Source organism: Triplophysa dalaica, chromosome 25, assembly GCF_015846415.1.
Source record: "Triplophysa dalaica isolate WHDGS20190420 chromosome 25, ASM1584641v1, whole genome shotgun sequence".
Classification (NCBI taxonomy): domain Eukaryota; kingdom Metazoa; phylum Chordata; class Actinopteri; order Cypriniformes; family Nemacheilidae; genus Triplophysa; species Triplophysa dalaica.
The window spans coordinates 16,013,713-16,031,258 of record NC_079566.1 but is presented as its reverse complement, the minus strand read 5'-3'; the positions used below and the strand labels follow the sequence as shown (position 1 = coordinate 16,031,258).

General features: G+C 41.4%; 2 protein-coding genes across 4 annotated transcripts; both read left to right on the top strand.

The window, feature by feature from the left end:
* The first annotated feature begins 396 nt into the window (after positions 1-396).
* nup42 (nucleoporin 42) lies at positions 397-6,145 on the top strand. Its single transcript, XM_056741326.1, has 7 exons — positions 397-681; positions 907-1,123; positions 1,506-1,594; positions 4,988-5,064; positions 5,160-5,246; positions 5,357-5,522; positions 5,626-6,145. The coding sequence occupies exons 1-7, from the start codon at positions 516-518 to the stop codon at positions 6,072-6,074; spliced, it is 1,251 nt and encodes a 416-aa protein (XP_056597304.1). The 5' UTR covers positions 397-515; the 3' UTR covers positions 6,075-6,145.
* Positions 6,146-7,319: 1,174 nt separating this feature from the next.
* tert (telomerase reverse transcriptase) lies at positions 7,320-17,486 on the top strand. Of its 3 annotated transcripts, none has more exons than XM_056741878.1 (16): positions 7,321-7,609; positions 8,146-9,307; positions 9,433-9,619; positions 9,903-10,056; positions 10,165-10,332; positions 10,395-10,556; positions 11,184-11,273; positions 11,354-11,436; positions 11,516-11,629; positions 11,717-11,788; positions 13,596-13,781; positions 14,060-14,183; positions 14,343-14,404; positions 14,935-15,059; positions 16,171-16,287; positions 17,104-17,486. In XM_056741878.1, exons 1-16 carry the CDS (start codon positions 7,358-7,360, stop codon positions 17,205-17,207), a joined length of 3,162 nt encoding a protein of 1,053 aa, XP_056597856.1. In that variant the 5' UTR covers positions 7,321-7,357; the 3' UTR covers positions 17,208-17,486. The 3 variants fall into 3 exon arrangements, with proteins under 3 accessions (XP_056597857.1, XP_056597856.1, XP_056597855.1); XM_056741877.1 differs by having other exon boundaries at positions 16,150-16,287; XM_056741879.1 differs by lacking the exons at positions 14,343-14,404; positions 14,935-15,059; positions 16,171-16,287; positions 17,104-17,486 and having other exon boundaries at positions 7,320-7,609; positions 13,596-13,786.
* Positions 17,487-17,546: the final 60 nt, after the last annotated feature.

Below are 17,546 nucleotides of genomic sequence, written 5' to 3'. Positions count from 1 at the left end.
AATATATTTAAAACATTAACAACATTTTATCTTATCCCGAAAATCAATAAATACGCGTAGAGATATTCATATCACCCAATTTTATTGATATTTACATTTAGGCATTTGGCAGACGCTTTATCCAAAGCGATGTACATTGCTTTATCCTATACATTTTACATAGGTATTTGCAATCCCCTGGGATCGAACCCACGACCTTGCGTTGTTAACGATATGAAGAGTTTGGTTCCAAAATGAGATAACTACGTTTTATTTTATTTTTTTACTCATGTTTTTAATATGTTATCATGTGTTTCTTGTGTTTTCTTCTTTTATTTATCCCATTTTGCAACCAAACTCTTGGGCTTGGGACGATAGCACAATAGTATCCAGCTGCACACGCAGCATCAAACTTTTATTTTGAAAGTGTTTCACGTCGAAATTTGCGTTTGACGTCACACCGGTTCCTAGTGTTTGAGGAAGTGCGTTGGGAGCAGCAGCAACAGCAGCACATGATTTGTTTGTAAAGTATAAAGATGACAGTGTGCAGTTTCTTTCTTCAAGGCCGCTGCAGATACGGAGATAAATGCTGGAACGAGCATCCGAGAGGCGGAAGAGGCGGAGATTACGGAGCAAACCACCATCATCAGCAGCAGCAGCAGCACCACCAACAGCCGCAGCACCACCAGCACAGCAGAGGAGGTCAAACACACATCCATCATCATGTCTATATAAACGAACAGTGTGTCAATGATGTAAAACAGCATTAAGTTCCGTATTATACTCCAGTGTGTACTGATGTTTATCAATCTATGTAGATAAAACTACAAAATACTGTAGAATATACTGTAAAATGTACTTTACGTGTCCTGCCGATTTCAACAGAACCTCTCCAGTCTGTTGACACATGTTGGATTTTCTCTTCAGGGTTCGGGAATCGTGTGTGGGTGAACCCATCTCAGCGCTCCGGTGGCGGTTACATCCAGCCCTCCACCTTCTCTCGTGATGGTTCAGACTGGAGCAAAGGAGACGTGAAGAGCTCTGAATTCAGCTTCTCCAACCAGAACAGATTCTCAGCACTAAACCCTCAAGATAACAATGATAAAGGCGGACAAACACCAGCCGATGATAATAATAATCATGTGTAAGTGCATCTTTGAAGGTTATCTGTTCATTACTTAGGTTAGACCATGGCAGCACATCATAGTTTCATAACAAACCAAAAATATTTCACACTTCTCATGATAATACAAAATATAAATGAAGTAACATTTGCTTCAACTCCAGCACTGTTTCCACAGACTGCTGTAGTGTCGTAAAGTCCTGTGGGAAACACAGATTAAGATTATTTTGATAGGACGTGTTAATTCTCTGGTTTGTGTGTTCTGTAAATCAGTGTGATTCCAGATAAATGAACGTCATGCAGAGAGTCAAGGGTTGAAGCTTTTCGCTGCTCATCTACATCTAGAGAACATAAATGCACTGAGTGTGTTTCAACATTTTTCTTCTGTATTTTTCTAATGAAGTGATACCATTCAGAAGGACATGGAGGTCTGGCAGAGTTCTGGCCAGTGGCCGTTTTCCTGTTATTCTCTCCTCACCGTTCAGATCTCAGGTAAGAAAACATATTGGCCAGATTTTCTTTTTTCCATATCATGACATTTTTTTAACTGAACATGATGAAATGGGAAAAAAATCATGTGTCTGTGGGCTGCAACAATCAGAACAAAACACTTTTTATTTACGTGGAATTTAATTCATTTCTATTTCTGCTGAAATTCTCATAACTAAAAGCATCTTGATTTGTCTGAGTGCATAATATGATGTAATTTAAACAGAGTAAAATTCAAATATTCTAAAAAAGACAATTTGATGTTCTGTGTTCTCAAATGACAAAAGACTGTACAGTATTAAAAAAATGAAGAAATAGTTAAGAAAAGACGTGTCAATGACCTTTATTCTTATCCTCCGCAACATTTGTAAAAGAATGTTTAAACACACAAGTATATTTACACTCAGTTTGATTAACCTATAAGGTTTCTTAAATGTTTACTTAAAGGAGAAATCATACAAGCACTTTCAACAAGTTTGTATGATTTATTAGGGTCTTCATGAAATGTCTGGAACATATTTTGCTTTAAAACACTCTATGGCTGTGTAAACAAAGCCCTTATCAGTGGAGAAGCCAGAAAAGAGACTCTGTGTGAGCATTTGAAGAACTGGGTGTGCCACATTTATTAACAGATTAAAGTGCAAAAAACCCAACTCTGCATATAATGTTACAGAATACACTGGGCTGATGTGTAAAACTAAACTTGTCACATATAAATAAAAACTATATACATTTTATATTTATATAAATTATCAAATATAACTATTCATTACATTCAACAACAACAACGCCATGACACATAAACAGTACCGTTAATAATGCCTCAAAGGGGGGAGGGCGTGGCCTGACCGTGAATTATTCAATCATGTGATCTGAGTCCAGTGTTTCTGTGAACTCTCGTTCAAACGGGCTTTTTACTCAAAATAATTAAGTTAACATCTCTGTGACATTTTGCTCGCTAGTAACGTTCAGTCAAGGACTCTATGCGCGCGGATGACGTCTCCCAGGGGGCTAGGGTGAGGTCACGTGAGTCAGTGCGTGTTTGCGGAATGGGGTTTAATTGACTGTCCGAATGCTTTTTTACCAAAATAATTAAAATTAACAAATATTGTACGTAAACAAAATGAGCACGAGTATAATTTTTTTGTTAAAACCCTTTCACACGTAAGTTTAACATTTTTCAGAATGACTCCCTGGCGTGAGATGCTTTCAAGGCAACCGTTAAAACGTATCACTTTAATATCTCCATGGCGACGCGGGACTGCTTATCACGTGACCGACACACCTCAGAACGACAGCAGCTGTATGACTGATGTATTGCTTTAACGTATTTTTTATTCAAAATATTCACAAAATTGTTATCTATGATATGAACTATCTGATATTCCGATTTTTAAATGTGTATATGAACGTGTTTTGTTGTTTAAACACTTTTATAATGACCGCGTTAGTTGATATGACAGTTATAAGCGGGCGCTGTCATGTTTGTTTGTGCCGCATTTACAGGACGTGAATTTAAATGTATGAAGCCTAAAATGAACATTATGTGATTGATAGGACTGCATACATGTGATATATGTGAGAGGATTGAGTAAGTCTGTCACTGGCTCAGTCCCGGCCAAAGGGCCGAATATTCTACACCGGTGTGATCGTAAACGCGCCAAAGGCTTAATTTAAAATCTGCATTTATTTTTTGGCTCCTCTGCGCTTATTGTTTCGTCATAAACAGCTCTGCTCACAGCAACCCGTTTTAGTGCCTGTCTCTTTAAATGATAATGAGTAACAGTGAACTCCACCCCCTTCCGTCCGGCTTGTCGTCACACGTGTAGTCCTGACCTGCACTGGTTTAGCTAAATTATATTTCCCGAATTCCTCTGCGGTTAGTTTCGGCTTAAACGTCTCAAATCATTCGTCCGGAGACAAAAACATCTGTCACAGCAGACAGCGCTCACGACCTGCGTGTATGTTTGCATTATATTGACGGATCGCAGCGGAATAACGTGGATTTAAGCGCTTGTCGTTGACATGTTACGTTACACACACAACGTGAAAGTTTATCTAGTTGGCTGTGAATTATTTTTCGTCCTAAGCACGAGTGATTTGAGACGTTTGAAACGAAACTAACCTGCAGTGTTCGCACCTGTTCATTAATAAAACAAACAGCTTGCCGCAGCTAAACATATTAACGAACATAATGTTTTAACATTCATACAGTTAAACTCCAAGTGTCCATCTGCACTTTAACTATAGCGTTATCCTCTATAACGTTATCCTCTAAGCACTATAACGTAAGTTTAACACACGGTTTAACACCGTGACTGACTTGGGTCCCTTCGCTAATAAGCTAACGTTATCCTCCTATATGTACGCTAAATTTACGTCAATTCAGACTGTTGATAAATATTTCTCACATCGGCAGTTTTGTCTCGTTCAGTCGGTCTCGATCCCTCTTGAAGAACAACTTTGAAGCTAATCCTGCTTGTACTTTCCCAGGTTGAAAAAGCACTCCGGCTTGAAGTGATTCGGGCAAACAAGCTTGTTTTTACTTCTGGTTTCTGAGGGATTTCCACTAAAAATAAAATAAATCCACTCCTGTCTCCTCCTAGGTTGGACTCTGTGCAGCGACTACGTTGCATGTTGTCACGAACTTTAGCCATGACGTCACGTACATCGCGGTCGCTTGTGAAAACAACAATGGCGTCAGCGCGGTGGGCGGTACTGTGTAGATTAAGGGGCGGTAACATTTTAATAAAATCTGCTTTGGACATCACAACCGGAGCGAAATCTGAACTACTCGATTTCTCACATGCTTACAGGGAAAGGCACACTAAAACAAACTTACTGGGTTCTTAGTTTTCATGTTTTCTGGGTTGATAGATGCACGGGGCCCCCATTATAGCACTTCAACACAGAGCGAGTGGGTTTTTCATATGATGTCTCCTTTAAAAACCTACATTTCTTTGTCATGCTGTGTGCGCTGTGTTTTCTATCCTCATGACTGATACAGGAAGTTTTTCTTCTTTTTTTTTACATATTGAATTCATATATTATTCATCCATGTCTTATTATAAATGATTAATTAAAACTTTCTTAGATGTCATGGCTTCAGTTTTTTTTTCCACCAAAAATGCTATGGAGTTGACAGTTTTAAATGGTTATGAGGACTTTTAAGGCCTTTTTTTACTAAATTTGTTACACATTTTGTTAAACTGTCGGTAAAAGTTAATGTTCTTAAAACTTTGCTTTTAATGAATAAAAATGAAATTTATTTTAAGAAAATCATGTTTGACATCTTGAAATTGATCGTGATGACATGTGGTGTTATTTAAAATGTCATTGTTTTAATAGCTTGATGAAGTGTCAGTGTGAGGCTGAGCTGTGTTCACTGTCTCACAGGGTTTGTGGAGCTGAGTCCTGAAGAACTGAGACTGGAATATTACACCCACAGAGCATCTGGAGATCTTCAGCCGTATGTAAGACAGTGATGTCACTTCCTACATAAACATGATCATATGTAAAACGCATCTTAAAAACGGCTTTGATCCTCATGATGTTTTGTTTGTTACAGGTGAACTCTGTACAGCAGCTGTCCAACCAGTGGAGCAGCAGAGTTCAGGAGCTTCAAACCATGAACAGCTCCACTCAGATCAGTGTGGTGAGATGATGCTCATACGTGTCTGATCTGCATGTGTGTGTGCACCAGACTCACAGAGAAATACGCTGACTGCTGTTCTTTAAAACATGTTGTTGTGACTTGATTCTCAGATATCAGAGCTCAATAACACAAGTCCTCAGACATCATCACAGGGATTAGGCTCCAACTCTGGGTTCAAATCAGCATCCGGGTTCGGATCCACAGCGGGATCCGGGTTTGGATCCACGTCAGCATCCGGGTTTGGATCCACATCAGTGTCCGGGTTTAAATCAGGAGGTGAGTTGGCAACATGTAAAACTAAACTTCAAAATTATTTTCTTCAGAAATGCAGCATGCAACACATAAATTCATCAACCTTTTTGCTTTGGTTTATTCCCAGGGTTTGGTTCCAGTTCTCAGAGCAGTAACACTTTCAGCTTCGCCTCATCCAAAGCTGGTTTTGGATCATCTGATACTCAACAGGCCCTGGGTTTCGGCAGCGCATCAGTCGTTCAGCCTCCTTCAGGCTTCGGTACCGCTCCCCCGTCCGCTGCCACCTTCTCTTTCGCTGCTCCAGCTGCAGAGAACACACCTAAAACCGGCGCATTTGCCTCCGCTGCTGGCTTCAGTTTCAAATCATCCTCATCCAGCTCATCCGCAGGTGGATTCAGCTCAGCGTCAGCATCAGTAGCGGGCAGCGCTGTCAGTGGAACTGGAGATGTTGGGGACCGATTGTTCAGTGCTCACAGTGATCTGACAGCTGAAGAACTGGAAGAGTTCAGAGCCAAACACTTCACATTGGGACAAATCCCCCTTAAACCACCTCCCGCAGACCTGCTCGTGGTCTAACACTGACTCTGGGGGTTTTGGAGCGGGCTCATATTTTAATGCAATGTGAATAAACATGTTTATAGAAATGATACATTTGTCCTTGAGTTTTAAATTAAATAACTTTAATAGAAATTTAACAGAGCTGAACTAACCAGTCATTTAACCCAAATATGTATTACTAGTTACAATAAGTAAGGACAGATAATATTATTATCCTTTAAATAAATAATAGGATGTGAGGCACTAAAAACGTGACAGAATTTTAAATAGTACATTTTTATCAAGAATATCTTTCAATATGGCTTTAAAATGGAGCAAACTATTTTACACTAACCGCAAAAGATTGTCTTAAAGTTTATTTCAATCTTCGTAGATTTACATTACAGCATGTTAAGGCGAAAGTAAGGGCGGAGCTGTGACGTTAGAGAGGAGGAGTGGTATATCCGTGATTTGTGCTGTGATTGGTGGAAACTCATCCCGAGCGGCGGGAACAGTGGGGCCATAGATATAGATAACTAGATGCCGACATTAGCAGCTTTTTCTGTGGGCCGCCATATTGGCACGGTACGAGCCGGCCTGTGTTGCCTAGTCTGGTTTTCCCCTTGGAATTGGGTTCGTTTTTAACCGTTGCTGTGTGGTAGTCTTGGAGTGGAAGGATTTTGTTACTTAGCTGTCAATCTTAAAATGATTTTATTTGTGAACGTTAAATTCTGTTATTTGGACTAGGTGCATTAGGCTCCTGATGAGTGATTTTGTTTCACAGGTCTGGAAACCTTGGCAAGCCGGTCCTTAACGATCAAGAGGAAGCTGACAGTCGGTGCGTTCCAAGAGGGAGATATATTTCCCATACAAAACTTCACTCCGAATAAAGAGAAGATGACGTTGATTTTATTGCTCATTTTGCCAAGAAAATTTTAAACTGACAGATTAGGAGATACAATTGAGTTTTTCCCTATAGAGTTTACACATCAGAAGCTTGAGTCTTCTAACGGAATGGGGCCGAAATGGAACGCGGGGTGTGTGTGTATATGAAAACTAATATACTGTTGTATGAACTTAAACATTGTATTTGCTACAATAACACATTTCAACAACGAAAGGGTATCTTTCGGGAATTTAAATCCCGTGCTTTTCACACTCAACCCATGGCTGCGCAGTGTTGTGGCGTTCTTGCCAACTGTGAGTGACGTAAGCGGACCGTTCCAAGATGGCGGACACGTCTACGTGCCTGGAGCGCTTGAATGAGGCATCCTTGTCTAGTTATGTGTGTATCTATTGTTAGGACGCCAGTAGCGCGAAACATGAACAGACGCAGAGACTTCATGGCTCAATGCGACGCGACAGCCTCCGGTTTAAAGCACGCGCTGGATATTCTGCGCTCTTTATATCCGCTCGTGCAGACGCTCGAGGAATTAATTAAAGGAATCGTGTTTTCTGACGGCCGGAAGCCCGTTCTGACGGATGACAGTGACGGCGCGCGCTTTCAAACCCTCGCCAGAGGACTGATGATATGCGCGATCACGCCACTGCAGCCGGTGCGCGCTCCCGTGCAGGTACTGTATGATTATTACGATACGTAGAGTACAACTTTATTATGTGTCTAGTTGCTTCATATCTCGATAGTTATAGCCTACTTTAAAATGAATGGTTGTCATAAGGAAATGTGAAATCCATTATTTGTGCCTGTTGTTCGTGAGAATCCACCAGATGGGAACATGTTCAGTTAAAAGTTATAGACAAGGCAATCATCAGAATAAATAAGTACATTACAAACTAGTCGAGAGTAAAACACTGACATGTAGAGATTGTTTCTGAGATGTATTTGAATCGTCGAACAAAGCACCCAATTTACCTTTTATATATAAATCGAATGTCTTTCACTATGGAAATGGCTTTTCTGTAGTAATTTGAGACATCTTCAAAGATTAAAGATGTTCCTTTATTGATCCAATAAAACTGTTACAGCAAAATTAAATCCGGAAACAAAAGACACACGATTGTAAAACCATGAATGTGAGGAGGTAACTACAAGCAGCTGACATGTTTTATGAATCATTTCCATTAAAAGTTCTTATTTTCTTTTGTTCAGCTCGGCACGCTGCCGGAGGTTTTGGCCTTTTCACTGAATCACATCAAACGTAAGAAGCTCAGGAACGTTCTGGGATTCGGCTATCAGTGCAGTGACGTACCGGCCTGCTCGGACCCCTTCAGATTCCACGGCGATATTTCCCAGAGCGCCGCTTACATCAGCACCAGTCAGCTGTGGAAGAGGATCAATCAGAGACTGGGGTCAGAGGTCACCAGGTATCTGCTGCAGGACTGCGCCGTGTTCATCACCGTCCCACCGTCCTGTCTGCTGCAGGTGTGCGGTGAACCCGTGTATGACCTGCTGCGCTCACGACCCTGGTCTGGATTCAGTCTGAGTCAAAACTCCCTTCACGTGCCCATCAAGAAACCCACACGGAAAACGCCCGTCAGGACGGGTCATGGCAGGAACAAGAGGAAAGTAGTTCCGAACAAGACTTCGAAGAGAGCGAGAGATGAAGATGTGGCACGTGATCACGTCCCTGTGATGAAGAGGAGGCGTCTGAGTGTTGAATCTGAGCGGGGCGACGAAGATTCGGGTCAGCCGGCCAATCAGCCCTTGAACGCCTGTCCACAAAGTCACGGAGCTCAGAGCTGGAAACCTGGCGATCAAACGCCTCCTCGCCCATCTCACTGTTACATCCGTGTTCCCAGCATGCTCTACAACGGGCGGGGCATGCAGGGCTTCCTCCTCAACAGGAAGTTGAAAGCAGGCGCGGGTGGGCCGAGGCGTCTGCAGGGGGCAGATCTGGTCCGTATCGTTTTCTTTGGAGGAAAGTTGCACCCGTCTGATGAAAAGGCCAAACCCAAGAAACTTCCCAAGCGCTTCTTCAACACCGTGCCAATGTTCGCTCGACTCCTGCAGCAGCACAGGAAGTGCCCGTACACCCTGTTCCTGCAGACCAAGTGCTCCGTGAACACTGAGAGCGAGGAGATGGAGTCTTTACTGAGAAGTCACTGCTCACCCTACAGGGTTTATCTGTTCGTGAGAGAATGCTTGAGTTACGTTATTCCAGACGAGCTCTGGGGCTCCCGTCAAAATCAACTCCACTTCCTGTCCAACGTCAAGGACTTCCTGCGGCTCGGCAAATTTGATAGCGTCTCATTGGTCCAGCTAATGTGCAGGATGAAGGTTAATGACTGCCATTGGCTGGGACTCAAGAAACGTGTGTTCTTCCTCTTCCTCACGTTCATCTAAACCTGAACGGCTGCCTCTCATTAGAATGATCGTACAATAAGATCAAAGTCATACGTGTTTGAAGTGACATGTGTTTATTTGTGTGTGGTGCAGGTCAGTGTGCGAGTGAGCACAGGTATCGTGAGTGGATCTTTGCTCAGTTTCTGCTCTGGATGTTAAATGATTTCGTGCTGGGTCTGGTTAAAGCTCTCTTCTATGTCACTGAGAGAATGGGACAGAAACACACGCTCACGTTCTACAGGAGGGAAATCTGGACCAAACTACAGCAAATGGCCTTCAGGTAAGATGGTTTCCATTAAAAGTCCATTATGAACCATTAGCTTTTCCATTAAAACCATTACAAAATTCATTTTTTGATCATTATTCCACTAGAATTTAACATCCCACCAATAGAATCCATCACATACCAGTCAAACCATTACAGTTTCCATTAAAACCAATACAAATCCCATTAACACACAAAATATTGAGTAAGGACTGCAGTGATCTGAAGTGTGATGATTTGAAATCTTGATGTGCTGTACAGTGTAAACTCAGGTGTGGATTTGTCTTTTCTTGTATAGAATGCACTTGTCTAAAGGCCAGTGGAGGGCGCTGTCTGCTCCTGAGAGCATCAAATCCCCAGAGACCACCATAACATCACGCATCAGATTCATCCCCAAGGTGAACAGCATGAGACCCATCACACGCCTCACAGGACCCAGAGAATCACTGCAGGTGTGACCCCTAAACTCATGCTTTCATCATGTGATGTGACTCTATCATATATTAAGAGTTAACACCCGTGTTTGTGTGAGATTGTGTCATGTTCTGTGTTTTGTGCAGCATTTTCAGAGTTGTGTGCGAGTCCTGCAGAACGTGTTGAGCGTGTGTGTGAAGGAGACTCCGGGACCCATGGGCTCAACAGTTTGGGGTTGGCAGGACATCCACAGAGTTCTCAAAGACGTCACCCCTCAACAGAAGTGCTCACCGCGACCGCTGTATTTCGTCAAGGTATGACACACACGTGTATGAGCTAACGTTCCACATGAGCTGAAACTGTGTGTCTGTGTCAGGTGGACGTGAGCAGAGCGTATGACAGTCTTCCTCATGTGAAACTGGTGGAGGTGTTGAGTGAAGTGTTGGGTCCGTTCGCTCAGCAGAGCTTCTTTCTGCGTCACTACGCTCGCCTGTGGCTCGACCCAAACCAGGGTCTCCGGAAGCGCTTCTGCACGAAGGTAAAACCCCACCTCACACCAAAGTTATTTTACTTGACTAAAGTTCTAACTTTGAAATCGTCTCTGTTCATTGAAATCAAATCAAATATTGACCTAAAAATAATTGGAAACACTTATCTTAAGGAAAATTGAAAATGTTGCCTAAAAAATAAACTGAAATAAGTTTATAGCACTTAAATTATAAATAATATAATAAAAAATCACCAAAAATAAATATAGTTAAGAAAAAGCAAAAAATCAGGCTTGTCCTTTATATGGTTTACTCGCACACTTTATCCTCACAGACGAGCAGATGTGTTTCCTCTCTGGAGACGTGTTCAGTCTTTGTTCTTGCAAATTTCCGCCGTGTAAATAGCGCGAACGCAACTGTTTCTTTAAGAGAAAGAGAGATGGCGCACTGATTGGTTTACCTCATGTAACGCCCAAGAAACGCCAATTACTCATTAAGAGAATCAGGATGACCCGTTTAGATCATGCGCCTGAGCTTTTTCCCTTCGTTAAATTAGAAAAAGTGGATCCGGACACGCCCCGAGTGCACCTGCACCGTGTGCATTAGACCATGTGCTTGATCCTTAAAACAGGTCCGGCGTCTCTCCTCGTTGTGATGCAGGAATGATGTGTTTTCAGACCGAGATAACCGAGCCCATGAACATGAAGAGTTTCGTTCTGGATGAACAGGCCGGCGGCACGCTGCACAACGCCATCCTGGTGGAGCGGGTCAGTACCCATCACGAGCACAGAGCCGGTCTGAGTTCATCTCAGTGAGTGTGAGACGTTGTGATGTTTGTGTCTGACAGCACACGTCTGAAGTCCGAGGCGCAGACGTCTTGCAGTTCTTCAAGAAGATGTTGAGCAGCTACATCATCCATCACGAGAAGAAGTGAGACGACTCCTGCGCTCTTCACGTGTGTTTCTCTCGTGCTGTCAGATGTTCAGCGCTGCTTGTGTCCGTGTTCTAGAATGTTCCGTCAGGTGTGTGGCATTCCGCAGGGATCTTCAGTGTCGGCTCTGTTGTGTAATCTGTGTTATGGACACATGGAGAACTCGCTGCTCAAGGGCTTCCACAAGGGCGGGTGAGATCATCTTTAATGATGTCAGATGTGTGGAACATCACAGCCAGAGGTCAGATGTTCATGAGCTGTGTGTGTGTTTGTGTGCAGGTGTCTGATGAGACTGGTGGATGATTTCTTACTCATTACACCTCATCTGAGTAAAGCCACTGAGTTCCTGACGTATGTTCTCAACAAACACTTCTAATGAAAGATCACAACAAACACCAGTCTGACACTGATCTCTCTCTCTCTCTCTCTCTCTCTCTCTCTCTCTCTATCTCTCTATCTATTTCTCTCTCACACTCACTCACTCTATCTCTCTATTTCTCTCTATCTCTATCTATCTATATCTCTCTCACACTCACTCACTCTATCTCTCTTTTTCTCTATCTATCTCTCTCTATCTCTATCTCTATCTATATCTCTCTCACACTCACTCACTCTATCTCTCTATTTCTCTCTATCTATCTCTCTCTCTCTATCTCTCTCTCTATCTCTCTCTCTATCTATATCTCTCTCACACTCACTCACTCTATCTCTCTATTTCTCTCTATCTCTCTCTCTATCTCTCTCTATCTATCTATATCTCTCTATTTCTCTCTATCTATCTCTATCTCTCTCTCTATCTATATCTCTCTCACACTCACTCACTCTATCTCTCTATTTCTCTCTATCTATCTCTCTCTATCTCTCTATCTATCTATATCTCTCTCACACTCACTCACTCTATCTCTCTATTTCTCTCTATCTCTCTCTCTATCTCTCTCTATCTATCTATATCTCTCTATTTCTCTCTGTCTATCTCTATCTCTCTCTCTATCTATTTCTCTCTCACACTCACTCACTCTATCTCTCTATTTCTCTCTATCTCTATCTATCTATATCTCTCTCACACTCACTCACTCTATCTCTCTTTTTCTCTCTATCTATCTCTCTCTATCTCTCTATCTATCTATATCTCTCTCACACTCACTCACTCTATCTCTCTCTCTCTATCTATATCTCTCTCACACTCACTCACTCTATCTCTCTGTTTCTCTCTATCTCTCTATCTATCTCTCTCTATCTATCTATATCTCTCTCACACTCACTCACTCTATCTCTCTTTTTCTCTCTATCTATCTCTCTCTATCTCTCTATCTATCTATATCTCTCTCACACTCACTCACTCTATCTCTCTCTCTCTATCTATATCTCTCTCACACTCACTCACTCTATCTCTCTGTTTCTCTCTATCTCTCTATCTATCTCTCTCTATCTCTATCTATATCTCTCTCACACTCACTCACTCTATCTCTCTATTTCTCTCTATCTATCTCTCTCTATCTCTCTATCTATCTATATCTCTCTCACACTCACTCACTCTATCTCTCTCTCTCTATCTATATCTCTCTCACACTCACTCACTCTATCTCTCTGTTTCTCTCTATCTCTCTATCTATCTCTCTCTATCTATCTATATCTCTCTCACACTCACTCACTCTATCTCTCTCTATCTATCTATATCTCTCTCACACTCACTCACTCTATCTCTCTATTTCTCTCTATCTATCTCTCTCTATCTCTCTCTCTATCTATATCTCTCTCACACTCACTCACTCTATCTCTCTATTTCTCTCTATCTCTCTCTCTCTATCTCTCTATCTATCTATATCTCTCTCACACTCACTCACTCTATCTCTCTATTTCTCTCTATCTCTCTATCTATCTCTCTCTATCTATCTATATCTCTCTCACACTCACTCACTCTATCTCTCTCTATCTATCTATATCTCTCTCACACTCACTCACTCTATCTCTCTCTATCTATCTATATCTCTCTCACACTCACTCACTCTATCTCTCTATTTCTCTCTATCTCTCTATCTATCTCTCTCTATCTATCTATATCTCTCTCACACTCACTCACTCTATCTCTCTCTATCTATCTATATCTCTCTCACACTCACTCACTCTATCTCTCTATTTCTCTCTATCTCTCTCTCAGAACCTTGTTGGCTGGCGTTCCCGAGTACGGCTGTAAAATAAACCCTCAGAAGGTGGCGGTGAATTTCCCGGTGTGTGAGGAATGGGAGAGGTCAGGGGTCAGCGTGTTTCAGTCTCACTGTTTGTTCCCGTGGTGCGGCCTGCTGCTGGACACGCACACGCTGGACGTGTTTAAGGATTACTCGCGGTGAGGTGCTGTAATGTTATCAGACTGTAAATCACAGATGGATCTTATCTGTCACATGATGTGATGTCGTGTTTTAAACATTAAACCCATTCCAGGCAGCATTGTAAAAAAATAAAACATTGTTTTAAATCAAACACTTAAAACTGTGAATGTGATGTTAAACACTAATCTCACATTTATTCTGCTTAAATGCTTTTTTCAAAGAAAAGAGAGAAACGAAACTTTAGCCACAGATGACAAGGTGAATATGTGAATGTTTCTTTGCTCCGCCCCTATAGTTATGACGGCCTATCACTACGCTACAGCCTGACGGTCGGCTCCGCCCACTCACCGGCCACACTCATGAAGAAACTGCTGTCACTTCTGAGACTCAAATGTACCGACATCTTCATAGACCTCAGGGTGAGAGAGAAAGGAAATGTCATGAGAAACAACATGACTGAACCAACAAAAACATGTCAAATACACAACAAGACACATCCGGTACACAAACTACAGTACAGGTGTGAGCTGTGAGAGACTCACTTTGTGTTTGTGAACATAGATGTGATGTGTTTACAGATGAACTCTGTGGAGTCCGTTTACAGAAGCTTGTATAAACTCATTCTGCTGCAGGCTCTGAGGTAAAACACACACAAACACGCTTAACACACACATGCTACACACACACACACGCTACACACACACGCTACACACACACACGCTACACACACACTCTACACACACACTCTACACACACACTGCACACACACTCTACACTCACACACTCTACACACACACACACACTCTACACACACACTACAAACGCACACACACACACGACACACACAGACGCTTCATACACACACATGCACGCTACAAGCACACACTCTACAAACAAAAACATGCTACACACACACAATCTCTACACACACACACGACACATACTTCACAATCACTGTATGTGCATTTACATTGAGAGATTTGTTTGTTAATGAATAAATAGTCATTGTGAATAATAAGTAAACTGAAGCAGAAATTTGTGTGATTGAGGCTGATGTGTAACCTGACTCAAGATGTTTGAAGAGTCAATGATTGTGGAAAAAGATTCCATTCCCTGAGACAAACACAACACATTATAACCAACTGTGTGTGTCTGTGTGTGTGTTGACAGGTTTCACGCGTGTGTGAAGAGTTTGCCGTTGGGACAGAATGTGGAGACAAAGCCTTCATTCTTTTTAAAGATGATCTGGACGATGGCTCGAGTAGTTAACAAGCTCATACGACACGCAAATAACGGCAAGACACACACACACACACACGGACACACAAGTTGTGTGTAGTTAAGCTGGACAGTGTTGTATAAGGTGTAGTACACACAAACTGATGTGAGCGATTCCATACAAATGTCAACCCTATCATGAAAAAAAACAGTTTTTAAAACCTTTTTCATACTGGTTGATGTTGCTAGTAAACTATTACTATGTAATTATTTGATGTCTGTTTTCTCTTCTCCAGTTGTTTGATATTATTGCGTCAGGTTTATGCACTTCAGTTTACACTCACAGAAATCCTGCAAAGAATGTTGTCTATTAAAAGCATCCATCCTTTTTATCACAACAATGCATGTTTACTTTATTTCTTTAAAAAAATAGAAAAATGTCCCGTCCAAAAGCTGAATGTGTAATACCACAATGCATAGCAACATGACAAATGAGATCAGAGAAATGAGCAAGTTCAGTCAGGTGTAAAAGATGAGTTTAGTCTTATTGATTGTGTGTGTGTGTGTGTGTGTGTGTGTTTGTGTTGTGTAGGGTTGGTTGTATGTTTATCGGATGTTTGTGTTATGTAGGTCTGGTTGTGTGTTCATATGATGTGTGTTTGTTGTCTAGGTCTGGTTGTGTGTTAATCTGATGTTTATGTTGTGTGTGTTTATGTGTGCTGTGTTGTGTAGGTCTGGTTGTGTGTTTATCTAATGTTTGTGTGTCTTGTGTGTGTGTATTGTGTTTTGGAGGTTTGGTTGTGTGTTCGTCTGATGTATGTGTGTGTGTGCTGTGTTGTGTAGGTCTGTTTGTGTGTTTATCTAATGTTTGTGTGTGTCTTGTGTGTGTTTACTGTTTTGTGTAGGTCTGGTTGTTTGTTCATCTGATGTATGTGTGTGTGTGTGTGTGTGTGTGTGTGTGTGTGTGTGCTGTGTTGTGTAGGTCTTGTTGTGTGTTTATCTGATGTATGTGTGTGTCTTGTGTGTGTGTGTGTGTGTGTGTTTGTGTGTTATGTAGGTCTGGTTGTGTGTTCATCTGATGTGTGTGTGTGTGTTGTGTAGGTCTGGTTGTGTGTTCATCTGATGTGTGTGTGTGTTGTGTGTTCATCTGATGTGGGTTTCATGCAGGTCTTGTTGTGGGTTCATCAGACGGTGCGGGTGTGCTGCAGTATGAAGCGGTTCAGTTGTTGTTCTGTTTGGCGTTTGATGTTATCTTCAGACGTCACAGACTTGTGTATCGCTCTCTTCTCCCTCCACTGCACAAACGTACGTCTGACTGCACACATCATCATTACTGCACAACTATACAGTTCCGTATGTTGAACTTTCAGTAGTTGCTCATAGATGCATTATGGGTATCATGCAGTTATTGTGTATACGAGTGAAGGTTTGTTCAGTTCTGTTAATGATTGACAGTTATATTTTAGTTATAGTTATATCACAAATATATTCATTCATGAGTCATTTCAGGAATCAGACTTATGAGAATTATCTTAAAGAGACAGTTCACCTGAAAATAAAAATTCTGTCATCTTCTATTCACTCTCTAGTTGTTCCAAACCTGTATAAAAGTCTTTTTTTCTGATGAACACAGAGAAAGATATTTGGAAAAATGCTTATAACCAATCAGTTATTGGACCCCATTGACTCATATAGTAGGAAAAATAACACAACAGTAGTCAAAGTGCCTCAGAACTGTTTGTTGTCCTACATTCTTCAAAATATCTTCTTCTGTGTTCAACAAGAACAACATAAAGTATTTCTCCTACTATCTGAGTAAAATATGACAGAAGTTTTATTTTTGGGTGAACCGCTTTAAGCCGAATCTGTAAAAATATATGTAATACTATGTTATTATTAATAGTAGGATTTAATTGATAGTTTGTTTGTTTATTGGTATAAAGTAACAAATGAACACATCATGAATCTAATGTGATTTAAAAATGAAACAATAGAAAATGAAAGTTAATGTTCTTTACTTTGGTCTGTGGTAGATGAGCGATTATCACGATCACTGATTGTAATTCAGTTTGTGTGTCAGTACAGTGAAGACGTGGTGTTGTGTTGTTTTGTGTGATTCAGGGAGAAGACGTCTTCAGTGTGCACTGCAGGGCATCAGACTGGCTCGAGTTCATCAGGCCTCCACACCCAGAATCCCTCAGGATTTCAAAACCATCAAAACTTGAAGGTGGATGATGATGCGTCACACGACAGACTGTTTCATTTGATGCGTCTCATTCAGGATCAGACCGGAGCTGTAAATGTTTGATGGTTTCTCATTAAACTCAAATCTGTGATAAGAGAAGCTTGTAAAGTTTGTTTTTGTCAGCTGTCATCTGCTGTTTATCACAAATCACTTCAAGACCGTTGTTATGTTCATGTGTTCTGTACAGAAAATGAATGAAGAATGTTGTTCAGACGACTGAAATCGCACAAACATCTGTTTTTGTTCTGATCAACATGATTTGTGTTGTTCACTTTCATCTCGTTGTGTAAACTCAGAACTGTGGATGTTTTGTTTCTGT

Excerpts from the sequence above, each read along its gene's own strand:
- tert (XM_056741877.1), top strand. The coding sequence starts at position 7,358 with ATGAACAGACGCAGAGACTTCATGGCTCAATGCGACGCGACAGCCTCC. Across the intron at positions 9,620-9,902 it reads CTACAGCAAATGGCCTTCAG|AATGCACTTGTCTAAAGGCC; the intron begins GTAAGATGGTTT and ends TTTCTTGTATAG. Across the intron at positions 10,057-10,164 it reads GACCCAGAGAATCACTGCAG|CATTTTCAGAGTTGTGTGCG; the intron begins GTGTGACCCCTA and ends TGTTTTGTGCAG.
- nup42 (XM_056741326.1), top strand. The coding sequence starts at position 516 with ATGACAGTGTGCAGTTTCTTTCTTCAAGGCCGCTGCAGATACGGAGAT. Across the intron at positions 1,595-4,987 it reads CCTCACCGTTCAGATCTCAG|GGTTTGTGGAGCTGAGTCCT; the intron begins GTAAGAAAACAT and ends ACTGTCTCACAG. Across the intron at positions 5,065-5,159 it reads CTGGAGATCTTCAGCCGTAT|GTGAACTCTGTACAGCAGCT; the intron begins GTAAGACAGTGA and ends TGTTTGTTACAG.